General features: G+C 35.8%; 1 protein-coding gene across 1 annotated transcript in view; it reads left to right on the forward strand.

Annotated features, from left to right (window-relative positions):
* The window catches only part of LOC580797 (semaphorin-5A), a 103,337-nt gene that overhangs the window by 53,150 nt on the left and 37,823 nt on the right, over positions 1–12,364 (forward strand). Inside the window, exons 8-10 of the mRNA XM_011664005.2 lie at positions 4,151–4,259; positions 5,513–5,570; positions 5,964–6,093. Of these exons, the coding sequence (XP_011662307.1) occupies positions 4,151–4,259; positions 5,513–5,570; positions 5,964–6,093 (297 nt within the window). The remainder of the gene's footprint in view (positions 1–4,150; positions 4,260–5,512; positions 5,571–5,963; positions 6,094–12,364) is intronic.

Consider the following 12,364-nt stretch of genomic DNA (forward strand, 5'->3'; position numbering starts at 1 on the left):
AAACAAGGGGGCAAATTTGAGGACTGATTTCTTTTCCAGATGTGGAGAGGATAAAGCAGAGAACATATGAAACTGTTTGGGTAGCATGCCATGGTATTTTACCCCTTGATATCCGCAACTGTCACTCTCCAAGTTCAAAGCAAATAGACCAAATTTGCCTGAATATTTGAGGGTCAGTTCAGGAAAGGCATGCAGACTGATGTAAAATCCAGATCTTGACACATGTGAATTTGGAAACTTGCATGTTCCATTGAATTCATAGATTAGACCTATTTGAAGATTTAATCAGAATGTAAATGGATGTTGAAAGATCCAGACAAATTTACAAATAATTGTGCAAATAAGTAACAGCTTCCTCTTAGCAAAAAGGAATGATTGGAACCAAATTCTGTGGCATTTTGAAGTCTACCACAATTTAGGATTAACCAACATTGTATGAATAAGTAAGCAGTAGTCAAGAATAAAATAGCCATATTCACCAAAGCTTCACCATCTATAAAAATGGGCTTATATTCCATCCACCCACCCCCCCCCCCCCCAACTCCCTGGAAATGGGAATGCAGGGGTCTTAAACTCCACTTTTTAATGTTCTATTATGTATTGCATCCAGTGAATCTACTTACAAACCACCTCTGCTAATGTACAGCATTCAACATTGATTTGTTATGTCTCAGTTGAATGAAAGCACCATTGAGTTTTTCTTGTCATATGATGGCTGTTGAAAGATTACAACCTGTTTTTAATCCCCATTAGCTAGTGCCAACAATTGTTGCAAGCTTGTAAAACTTCCTCTTCATTTAACTCTTAAGAATGTCTTCTGAGAGCCAGACGGTGTTAAATCCATGCAAAAGTATGATTGTACACCCTTCTTGCACTCAGCAGGGGATCTCATGAAAAGGCCTCACTTTGATTTAGTGTAATGACATTTTGTCAAGCTTTCTAGTGATATAATACTGACTTAATCCATACTTAGTTTTCCATTAAGGACACAGACACTCCATCAAATGGCAAATTAGTTGCATTTCTGCTACATTGAATTCTCTCAATGGTTTCTCGTCAAACATGTCTTCTGCTAAAACATCCATGAAGCGATATAAGGATGCTTGGTCCATTATTCCTTTAAAGAAGTACATTTTCTTCTTTCAATTCGCAGGATGTTTAAATTGTTACTTCTTGTATGAATCCTTGGGAATGAACATATAGTGCATGTTTGAAAAGAAGCACCAAAACTGCTTTTATTTTCCTTCAAACTGATGAGGAGGTAAATACCCTACTGAATGTTTGCCAGCATATTTTTAGAGAATAGAAAAGTACATGTACGAATAAGAACATTTGCATCCATTCTTTTTAAATGAAAGTGGGAAGAAAAAAAATCTGGCCAAAAATCAATACAGAAAAAGTAGATGTTGAATAGATCCTCTCCTTTCTTTCAGGCAAGAAGCCCTTTGTAACCACTAATTACTTGTGTTGTCCTCTTCTAAAAATCCTTTCAGAGTAGTAATGATAGCAGTACATGCTTGTGCAGAAGCACCAAAACTGTTTCTTTTTGATGTACAAACTGTTTAGTAGATAAATACCCTACTGAATGCTTTCAAACCTTTTCTCAATGAATAGAAATGTATATGTTTGAAGAAGGAAATGACTTGAGACGAAGAATGGGAAGTAATGAAAGAAAACAATCATCTTACAGAATAGAATTCTTTCTTTGGTGAAAAATAAGGTTTGTTACCTTCTAAATACAGTCGCTGGACAGATGACATTAAACACTCACTACATACATGTACGATCATTTCATATTTACGCAGTAGCAGACAAAATACAAATGCCGTAGACAATCCTGTAAACCTTTAAAAGCATGTGGACTGGAGAAGTGCATTATCCTAAAGTAACATTGCCCCTTTGTGAAAGTACATTGTGCCAATAACATCATGATGGAGGAAAACGCCAAGATCAAGAGCACGTCTTCTTTACGAAATAACACTCTGATAAAGTACTGGATGTGACACGGAGCTCTCAAACTAAATCAACCAATAGATCTTGATCAGAATACATGCCGCCTTAATGTTGGTTAGCTGCTGATATTTGTCTATCCAATTTCCTTGTCTTTATGGTACATTACTTTCTTGTAAATTGTGAAAGCCACTTTGATTGCAAGATAATGAACCTTATTATCCAGGAATACACTTGTTTGTAAGCAATTTTCATTCCATCGACATCAAAAGTTACTTATAAAGTGAACAAGTAGTATGCTTTACTGTCCCATTATTCTGTTATCGCATTTATGAAGTTGCCTATGTTAAACTAGGCTTCAAATAGATATAATAATAATAATAATAATAATAATAATAATAATAATAATAATAATAATAATAATAATAATAATAATGAATATGGTACTTATAAAGTGCTTTCCACCGAAGTCTCTAAACGCTATAACAAACAAAATACAATGATGAACAATTACATATTAACCAAAACAAAAAGTTTCAAATAAACCTACAAATTACAATACATATGAAATATACATCAATGTGAACATAGTATAAGTTAATCATCAAAAGCAATTTTGAATAAATGTGTCTTAAGACAAGTTTTGAATTGGTTTACAGTCTGACAGTTTTTGACATGCAATTGCAAAGGTAGTTTGTTCCAAAGTTCAGCAGATATTGATGCATGTGTTGTTGTTTTTCTTAATTGCTTTTATCAGGTGGGGGGGGGGGGGGGTCATAATTTAAATTGTTGTCAATTACCAAAATAATTCCATTCCAACAGGGATACAGAGAAGGTTAGAAAACCACTTAATTTCAATTCCAATGTCAAATACAAAGGACCGCTTTGAGAAGGCCTTGCACATAATCATTCCTACAGACCTATTAACATTGATTGCTAAGTTGTTACAGCTCCCCTGGTATCAAATAAATTAAGAAGGTTGTAAGGTGTTGTTCTGGGTTGCAAGGCAATTTACTGTGTCAAAAAATGTCATACAGTGCTTAAATTATGATTCCTTTAGGAATATAGTATTTGTTCTATTGAAAGGGAAGCATTATACATTTTTGCCACATAGACATATTCGGGGTATGATTAGTCTTCTGCTGTTATCTTTTTATAAGCCCAGGGATATTTGAGAAAGCACCTGCATTTCTTAAAAAGATGACAAAAGTCACTAGTGCAGAATCAAATTTGTATAGGACAACATGTTTCAAATACCCCCCCCTTTTAATCTCTCTGTCTCTTGCTCTCTCCCTCTCTTTGTCTTTCTCTTCCTCGATCTGCTAACTGTATTTCTTCCTTTCCTTTGATTCCCTATGGCTCTTTGTCATTCCTCTGTCTCTTAATATATTTTTCTTCCTCTCCATTAGTACTTCTTTCTCATTCTCCGAGCTGTGCTATATACACTTCAGTATTCCCATTTTGTTTGCTTGTACTTGGGTACATATTCCACATACATGTAACATAGCGTACACATCTATGTTGTAACAATAACAAAGCAGTGACATTTGTTTATACAAAGGACAAATACCCCTGCATTAAATCTGTCTTATGACTGACAGATGTAAGGTTTCAAAACGCAATTAATATCAAAGACTTGTTTGGATTGGGATCGCTGGAGAAATGTTGGCAAAGACTAGCCGAGAGACCTTGGCGATCGGTTTGTTTGAGGGAGATCATTCTTTACTCCTGAATTAGAGTGATGGGATCACGGGAAAATAAACAGAAAGAAAGTTGTAGGCTTTCCACCTCTCTACTAATAGCGAGAGCACCAAGACTTTTTATTTAATGTCATAACGATTGTACTTCTAGGAATTCACCAAATCTTCATAGATCTGATAAACCGTTGAAGAAACAGGAGGGAGAATATATGATTATGATCCCTCTGCTCGGATCTGTTGCCAGTATTGTCTGAGGAATAGGCACCAGAAAAGGGCTAATACCTATAGATGAAATTCAGTCATGCCCCTGTACTCTACTCAAAACTTTTGATCATGTCCATTAGAAACATTTCCATTCCCTCTTATCCAAATGAAATTGAACAAAAACAAAACTTACCAAAATACATACAAAATGATGTTAAATTGATCTACTTTTGGTAATCGTAATGCATTTTTAAACATATTTTTTAACGTAATTGTTAACGTATTAATTCTTTCAGAGTGATAATGGAGGAAACTTCTTATTGGAGGAGAACTGGACAACCTTCCGCAAGGCTCGTCTGAACTGCTCTATCCCTGGCAAGATTCCCTTCTCATTCAATGAAATAGGTAAAGTATGACACAATTTCCTGTCGATTTCATGTCAATTTCATGAATGATTAGAATTTTTATGAATATCTTATATTCCGTGTATGATTATTAGCTCCCATATTTGTGGAGCATTAATTATGCGAAAAAGAGATGAAAGTCTAATGTCCACTGTCTGCTTTATGAAGCAAGTCGAGAGACATCCATCCATCTGTCTTCCTAGCAACCTGATTGCCTCTCTGATATAATGAAAGACAAGACCCCCAGGATATCCTTCTATATTTACAGCCCCCCTCCTCCCTCCTCCCTCCTCCCCCTCCGGATCCCCCCTCCCCCCTCCCCCCTCCCCCCTCCCGACATCTTGCCTCCTTCCCATTATCTTACTTCTTCATGACCCAAGCAACATAAAAAACGCATGTAAGACCGTGTCTTGTTATTTTGGGCTAAATTTAGCTGTTTTATATGCTGACGTTGTTTATGCAGACATGAAATCAGTCTGGCAATCTTTGGATATGTTCACATGGCACTGTCAGAGTTTTAAACATTGAGTTTGCAAAATATCACAGTTATAAACAATGCCTCACTGACAACGAAGAGGTTCACACCATACCAAAACAATTGATTAACAACTAATTAACTACAAGCCAGAAGGGGGGGGGGGGTGAAGCATTCATTTAAACTGGTATAAGCTCAAAGTTAGTTGCGTCTGTATGGCACATTATTTAGAGTGAGGATACCTTGCTGCTCATAGTTATCGTTACATAAACTTCTGAGGATATACTTCCAGTGTCGCAACAACAGGTGCATCTGCACTGTCCCTTACTTCAAGATAATTTTTGAAGTTTAAAACCATGACCTAAACTTAATGTTGATGACTTTCGTATGAACCTTACTTCTTTTTCTTGGCTCCCTCCTTTTTAAGTGCTCAATCTGATCCCCACAGAGCCACATCGACCAGATTCACTGGATTATGCTTGAATAACCAAATTGACTATTGATTTTCATCCACTTGGTTAGTTGTATACAAAAGCAATTTCTTTCCAAGAAGCAAACTATGCATATAGACATTTGACAATATCTCTCAAATATATAAGAATACTCAATCGTATAGACTGTTGATTGACAAAGTGAAATTAGAAACTTAAGTTATTACCATTATTATTCATGGTATTTTCATATTTCTTTGCATTTTCTTATTCTATCATACTTATTAAACATGGCTTTGAAATACTGTTTTTACAATTTGTGTCTATCTTAAATGTTCTCCTACACAGAAAGTACCTATTATGACAATGAAACCGGGATCATCTACACAGTTTTCTCAACGCCAAGGTAAAATTTCTTATTCCTCATTGTTAGATTGTATTAATTTGAATAAAATTTCTTCTGTCATCGGTTGTTCACTCAGAAGTTGATGGTTTTATTACACATTGATTTCATTTCATTAGTTGTCGTAAATGAATGACTACCACCATTGTAAAGTGATGTAAAGAAAGTGAAGAAGAGAGAAGTGGAAAGTGAATAACGTCGTGATTAGAGTAGAGTATGACTCTAGGAAAGGAGCAGATTTGAAGAAGAGAAGAGAAACCTTAACAGAGAGAAACTGATTACTTCCACCATATCCAACCAAACATGCATTGTTGAATTTTGCATCCATGCTGTATGAAATATAAATACATACATACACTAGAGATGATGCCCTCTCTTTCCCTTCCGTTACTATAGCAACAGCATCCATGGCTCAGCTGTCTGCGCATTCACCTTGGAGGCAATAAATGAAGCCTTCTCGGGTCCATTCACCTTTCAGCCCAACGCGGCATCAGCGTGGATCACCAAACCCAACTCAAGCCCAGAGGTAAGCTCAAGAGAAATCTTCACTTCACTCTCACATTTTTCCCTTCTTACCCCCCACCCCCTCCCCTGTTCCCCTTTTTTTTCTTCATTTCTTTGAGGAGAGAAGCATCATGTTCAAACACTAAACTTGCCCCAGGTTTCCAACTGCAAATTTACATACATTGATAGTATGTATACACTGGGTAGAAGCCCTATGCTCAGAAACTAAGCTGGATAGAAGCATCCAGTTAACAAAATATACTTTCTCTAGGTTGTCAGTTGAAAATATTGCATTCATCAAAAGTATATGTAATTTCTAGGTAAACACATCATATTAAAAAGTTAAACTTGCCTTTGGTTGCATAAATTAAAGGTAAATAGCCTGTCTGTACTTCCTAAGAAGGAAAGTAACATAAAGCTCTGTAAAATTCATGCGAATAGGCACACTTTCTCCATCCATCGTACATGGCAAAGTTTGGAAGATCTTAGCAATGTTTACAGTATGCCTTCTATTTCTGTATATAGTATTGAAAATGAATTATTGTCCTGTGTGTGTCCCAAAACTAAAAATTATAAAATAATTGCTGACAATGATGTAAGCTGGTCGGGTGCAATCACAAACTATTCCTACTTGCAAGGGAATATGGAGGAAGTGTGTGGGTGGGTAAGCCACCCTTTTTATCTCTGTCACATTCTCTTTACTCAAGTGATGATGCCGATAATGATTTTACAATGTTCATCATCAATAACACATCTGGATGTGTGCATCCATCTGTCATTCCCTGGAGAAAGTCTTTCCATAATGTACTCTATTTCCTTCTCCTGGTTTGTTTTTCTCTTTTCTTAGGATGACATTTTTGTTTTTGATGAGTAGTGGTGATGGATTTGTGGATAATGTTCTCAGGATTTTATATTCATAATCGGAATAGTTAAGTTATGCATAATTGATGAAATCTGTGTTTTTTTTCAAATGTTGGTATCATGTTATGGTGGATTGTTAGAAAATGTTAGGAGAGAAAAAAGGTTTAGAAAATGTTGGTTGGTTACAAAATGAGAAAATAATTTAAATCAACGAGTAAAAAACATTTTGTAAGGAACAAATTATAAGAGAGAGTCATGAAACTATCATTGGCATTTCAGGGAGAGCTCGGATATCCGATGCAATTAAATAGAAGAAATTGAATGTATAATGGAAATGTAAAGAACATACAGTAAAGAAGTTGAAATCAACATGAAAATATTCATAGAATCTCCTGATTCGGCAAGCTGTTTGATATCGCAAAATGACAAACAGTATTTCTGAGCGTATTAATGGGCAAGTGAGAGTATTTTTAGACCACCCATACCAATATCATTTTCAAAGAAAGGAATCGTTTATGAAAGAACTGCCCCAATTATGACGAAAGCGATATTTCAAATCTCAAACCAGCTGGAAACTGTTTGGAATTCTTTCATTGTGTTGAGGCGGTCATTATTGTGTTTTGATTTTGCCTTTTCGCATCGCTTAACAATAGGTCTTGTAAAAGCTTAGAGCATTATATCCGTCTTTAAAGGAACAAAATTGTTGTATCCTTTACCTCATTACAAGGAGTATAGTTATGAATTAATATTAAATTGAAAGTATTATCAATGGCATATAATGATTTGTTGTTCACATGAGACAAAGTGAAGTAGTATTTGATTGGGAAATCATTTATTTTATTGTCCCAAATACCGGTATGACATAAAAGAAAGTGTTCAAGAAGCAGTTTGAGTTGGAAGTAAAACTAAAAGGAGGAAAGCAACATCAACTAGGTGATATGAGATGTTTATTCTATCATATCAATTTTTTTGTTATTGAAATCATGGTTCTTTGCGTTTGAAGTCATTTTGTATCTTTAATGGTTCTGGAATTTTTCTCTATTTTGGTGAAATCTGGGAAAAAATGTATATAAAATCCCTGCTTGAAGGAAAAACTTGAACTAGAGAAAAAGACAGGAAAACGATTCTCAACAAGAGCGGCTATCCGTCCGGTCATTGCCCCAATTCTCCATTGAGACCCGTTCTCTTTTTTGCCTTCATTGTACCTCAACAGTATAATTGAAATTAGTTCTGCCAATATTGTTTTCTTCATTCTTTCTTAAGTGTGATATATAGATGCAATAGGTCTCTGTGGGTTTCTGTAAGTGCTTGGAAATACTTGGGACGAATTTGTCATTGCAAATTGTGTTTGGCTTGTCTAGGGTGTAGCTCAGAATCACAAAGATAATAGAGGAAAAATGAAATATGTAGTCTGTTTCAGTCGAGCAGTAAATGTCAATTGTTGCCCTTTCTCTCTTTTTTCCTTCTTTACAATTGCCAAAAGAACATCTCAAAAATTGACTCAAAAATGGTATGAGACATCTCATATGTAATGTTGTTGTTGTTGTTTATCTTAACCTTTTGCGTATAGGAATGTTAAATATGGCTTAAAGATAATTGGAGTTGTTCTCCAAGTTAGCATTTGATTTAAGAAAAGAAAATGTAATGGGGCGACATATCCTTTAAACTTAGTAAGATGATAGAAGAGTTTGTAAGGAAAACAGGACAACAATTTAATAAGGATATAAGGAGTAGCTGCAGGGAAATATGAAGAAAGGTATTTTTCGCGACACACCAAGGTTTCAATGATTTGAAAGAGATGAGGAATAGTGGTAGACTTCAGACATAATCTGTCCTTCCTTTCATCAATATGAAAAGATGCAAAGAGATTATGAACATATCCCAAGGACTCTTCCTTTTATAGGATTATGTGAAAAGCTAGGGATTCCTCCCAAACCATTTCTTCATGATGAGAAGGGGCTAATGTGATAGCTCTAGAAAAAAGAAATTTGTCTGGATATACCTAAATGTGATAAATTTCACAAGTTTTCTTTGTATTGCGCCGAAGATCCTTGAATCTCTCTTCTTCCATTGTTCTCCTTATCAATGCATCTCCACATCAAGCATAGATTCAAACATATAAAAGTGATAGACAGATTGCTTGTTTGATCTACATTTATTGAAAAAGCTTATTTCTGAGATTTGGATGGAAGCTTAGTGCTGAATGGGTAACATTTCTCTTTTCCTGAATGCTATTCCATTTGGGATGAATGTAAAGAAAATTTTCCTGCCCTGAATGAAAAGAATATCAAAAGTTTGGCGGGGCTGTGACATACTCGCCTTTCCAGAAAAAGTGCTTTTGTATTCTCGACTGTCAATCTTGTCTCTGTTGTTGAATATTTTCTTTGATTTTAGTTTTTATTTTGATTTATCTGCCAATCAAACATTTGATTCAAGAATTGCTCCCTGAAATTTCCAAATCCCTTTTGATTTCTTATCGATTGTTGTTTCACTGTTTTCTTAAAGATTGTTATAAAACTACTTCCCTAGAAATACATTCCCTCAAGCAATGAATATGAATAAGATTTATTTCATTGGAAAATTACATTTCCTTCAAATTGGTGGCCAATGTTGATCAAAGTATTTAGTTTGAATAGGGATATGGTAGAAAATGTAAATTCTTTTCAAAGAGAGAGACATATTAGGACTTATTGTCTTTGTAGCTGTATTTACTATTATTTTTTTTAAATCTCAAATTGATGGTAAAGCTGACCCCCTTCAGATTAATAGTAGACATCTTAGCAAAATACAAAAAGTACATGCTTGTATTTTGCTTTAAAGGGATCCGGTAACTTTGTCTCAGATTCTGAAACAAAATTCTGGATTTAGCTCATGATGCAATGATAAATATAAACCTTTGGGTCAGTCAGGAACCCCATGACTTTTACAAGCCGATCGCCTGTCTGATTATCAAGATATTTATGATTGGAATTACAAATTTTGAAAACCGTTCGCCTGACGGTTTTCATAACACTACAGTCTATTGTGGAAAACGAGTGTGGTAAAACCGGTCACTCAAAGATTTTTACTTTTTTGAGGCACTTCTTGATCATTTTGAAGCGCAATTTTTTTAGGGCTTCAATATTACACCATATCACAGACACTGATAATACGTAGGGCCGTGTATCTCAGATTTAACATTGTTGAACGATCCCTTTAAATGACAGCTAAGTGAAGTTATGGATCAGCATTTTGAGTGGTTTGGCCCTCTTTCTCTTCTGTGTTAACTGAGTCAAGTGTTTAGGCAAAAGTGGGCTGTTATGGAATTCAATGCCACTAAAGGTATCTCTTTTTGAGGTCAGGCTGTCAAGCTAAACTTGTTTGGAAAGCCGAGTAATCTTTAGACTAATATTCTTTGCAGTTTAAGGTCACAGTTCTTAGTCAATCTGAAGTTGGTGGAAGAGTATCCTAAAGATGTCTGCAGGTTACAGGCTTAAGTTGCTCTAATTCTTCTAAATATAGATCCTTCCTTGTCATGAAAATCTCTCCACCCTTCCTATACTTATTTTGTCTCCCTTTTTTGTTCTCTACATTTGTCTGTCTGTCTGTCTGTCTTTTTGTTTTGTCTGTTCCATATTCCCCCTTTTTTAAATGTTTAACCTATGTCCATGTTCTCCTTGTCCTTATGTCTGTTCTCACTGGATGATATTCTATTTGCTTTGGTACCTGCGTCCAGGTATATCTATATACATATTTTCTTATATTAGTGAACTCATCAAATGTATGAGTCCAGTGATGATACTCAATCTCTACATTCTTTTGCTGATTTGTTGTGATAGCTCCCTAACCCAAACAGATCATGAAAAAACATCACCCAGCTAATATTATTGTTTATGCATACAATCCCTCGTCGGCATATTCATAAAGGAAGCCAGGTTCCCTTCTGATCTCAAGGAATGCCACTATCTAATAACACGTGTCTGTGCATCTGCGTGGAGATAAATCCTTGATCATGTTTATTGCCAATGCCTAAATGGATGCAGTTTGAAGGAGGTCTGAGGGTTTGTGCCTTGGTTTGGGAGTTGGGATGGACATTGCCGTCTGGGCGTTGACTGCTTGACCTCCCAGAAGCTGCTAAGATATGGGGATGCGAGCATCTCATATCTGTCTGTCTGTCTATCTACCTGTCCATTTTTTTTTTGTCTCTGGTTGTGCCTTTCTTTCTTACTCTGCCTTTTATCACTTTGAAGTGTTTTGCCTTCTTTTTTTCTCTCTGCAAACATTTTCCTTGAAAGGATGCATATCTAAACTCTCTTGTTGCCCTCTATGGTTACGTTCGCGTCTGCCCTCTATGGTTACATTTGCGTCAAAGTTTCCATCTTTTTCCTTGAATCTACATTAGTTTAACCTTGTAATGATGCATGACCTTCTTTGATAGGTTTTTTTTCTCCCGACTCGTGATTTACAATCTTTCATCCTCAAAGTAGCAAGAACTGTGATGTTAATCGCTCCCCTGATCTTTTCCTTTGCCCCTACGTTTCCCAAGTCAATAGTAGGTGAACGAACATATGGGAAAAGTGTGGCTTATTGTGTGGTTTTCTATCATCATGTACTTTGTTTTGCCACAGATCTTTGATTTGTTTTGTAAATAAAGCAAAGTTTTCATTTCCTGAAGTCAAAGAAATAGTTCAGTTGGGAATGGCCAGGTTTCATATCAATTTGTGGAATTTATATGGTTTTTCATTGAGCTCATGAAACCTTTGTGGGGACTTACATGAATCCAGAATATCAAAACAGAGGTTGACAAACAGTTCTTTAAAGACTCTCAAACTCAGATTTAAAAATGTCAGTGACACAAAAGTTTTAATTTAAAAAAAATAAAATCATGATCAAGTGTTAACTTTTAGAATGAATACCTTTACCTAGTGAGGCCCCCCCCCCCTTTCCACCACTTCTTAAACCTTGCTTCAAAAGTAACCTTTCATATTTTTGGGAAATCAAAATGAGTAACTTAAATCTAAATGAATAACTTAATCTAGCAGATTTTAAAAAACATTTTGGATGAAACTTCTTCAAAATACATATCAAATCGAAATGAACCATCTTCCACCACACCATGTTAGGTTGATGATACCAATGCCTAAACATCCTTGTACAGTGAGAATACCATGGTCCCATTCTTGGGTGCCATCTTGAGTAAAATTGATCAAGTCCCGACCACTCATCACTCATCCTCATCCTCTAATTTCATCTCAAGCATGCTGCAGTTTGCGAGGAATCTCCCTGGTCAAAAATCGGGAGAAGTGGAATTGAAAACTGGCCGGGTTCGGTTTCTTTCTTTTCGTTGCCTTGTTCCACTTGCATCGCATCTAATCATGTGATTACCCAAGCCATGTCGATGCCACTGAAGGATAACATACTCTTGATTCTGCTCTGTTTCCTTCTAACATTGC

Source organism: Strongylocentrotus purpuratus, unplaced genomic scaffold, assembly GCF_000002235.5.
Source record: "Strongylocentrotus purpuratus isolate Spur 01 unplaced genomic scaffold, Spur_5.0 spur5_scaffold_6, whole genome shotgun sequence".
NCBI classification, from domain to species: domain Eukaryota; kingdom Metazoa; phylum Echinodermata; class Echinoidea; order Camarodonta; family Strongylocentrotidae; genus Strongylocentrotus; species Strongylocentrotus purpuratus.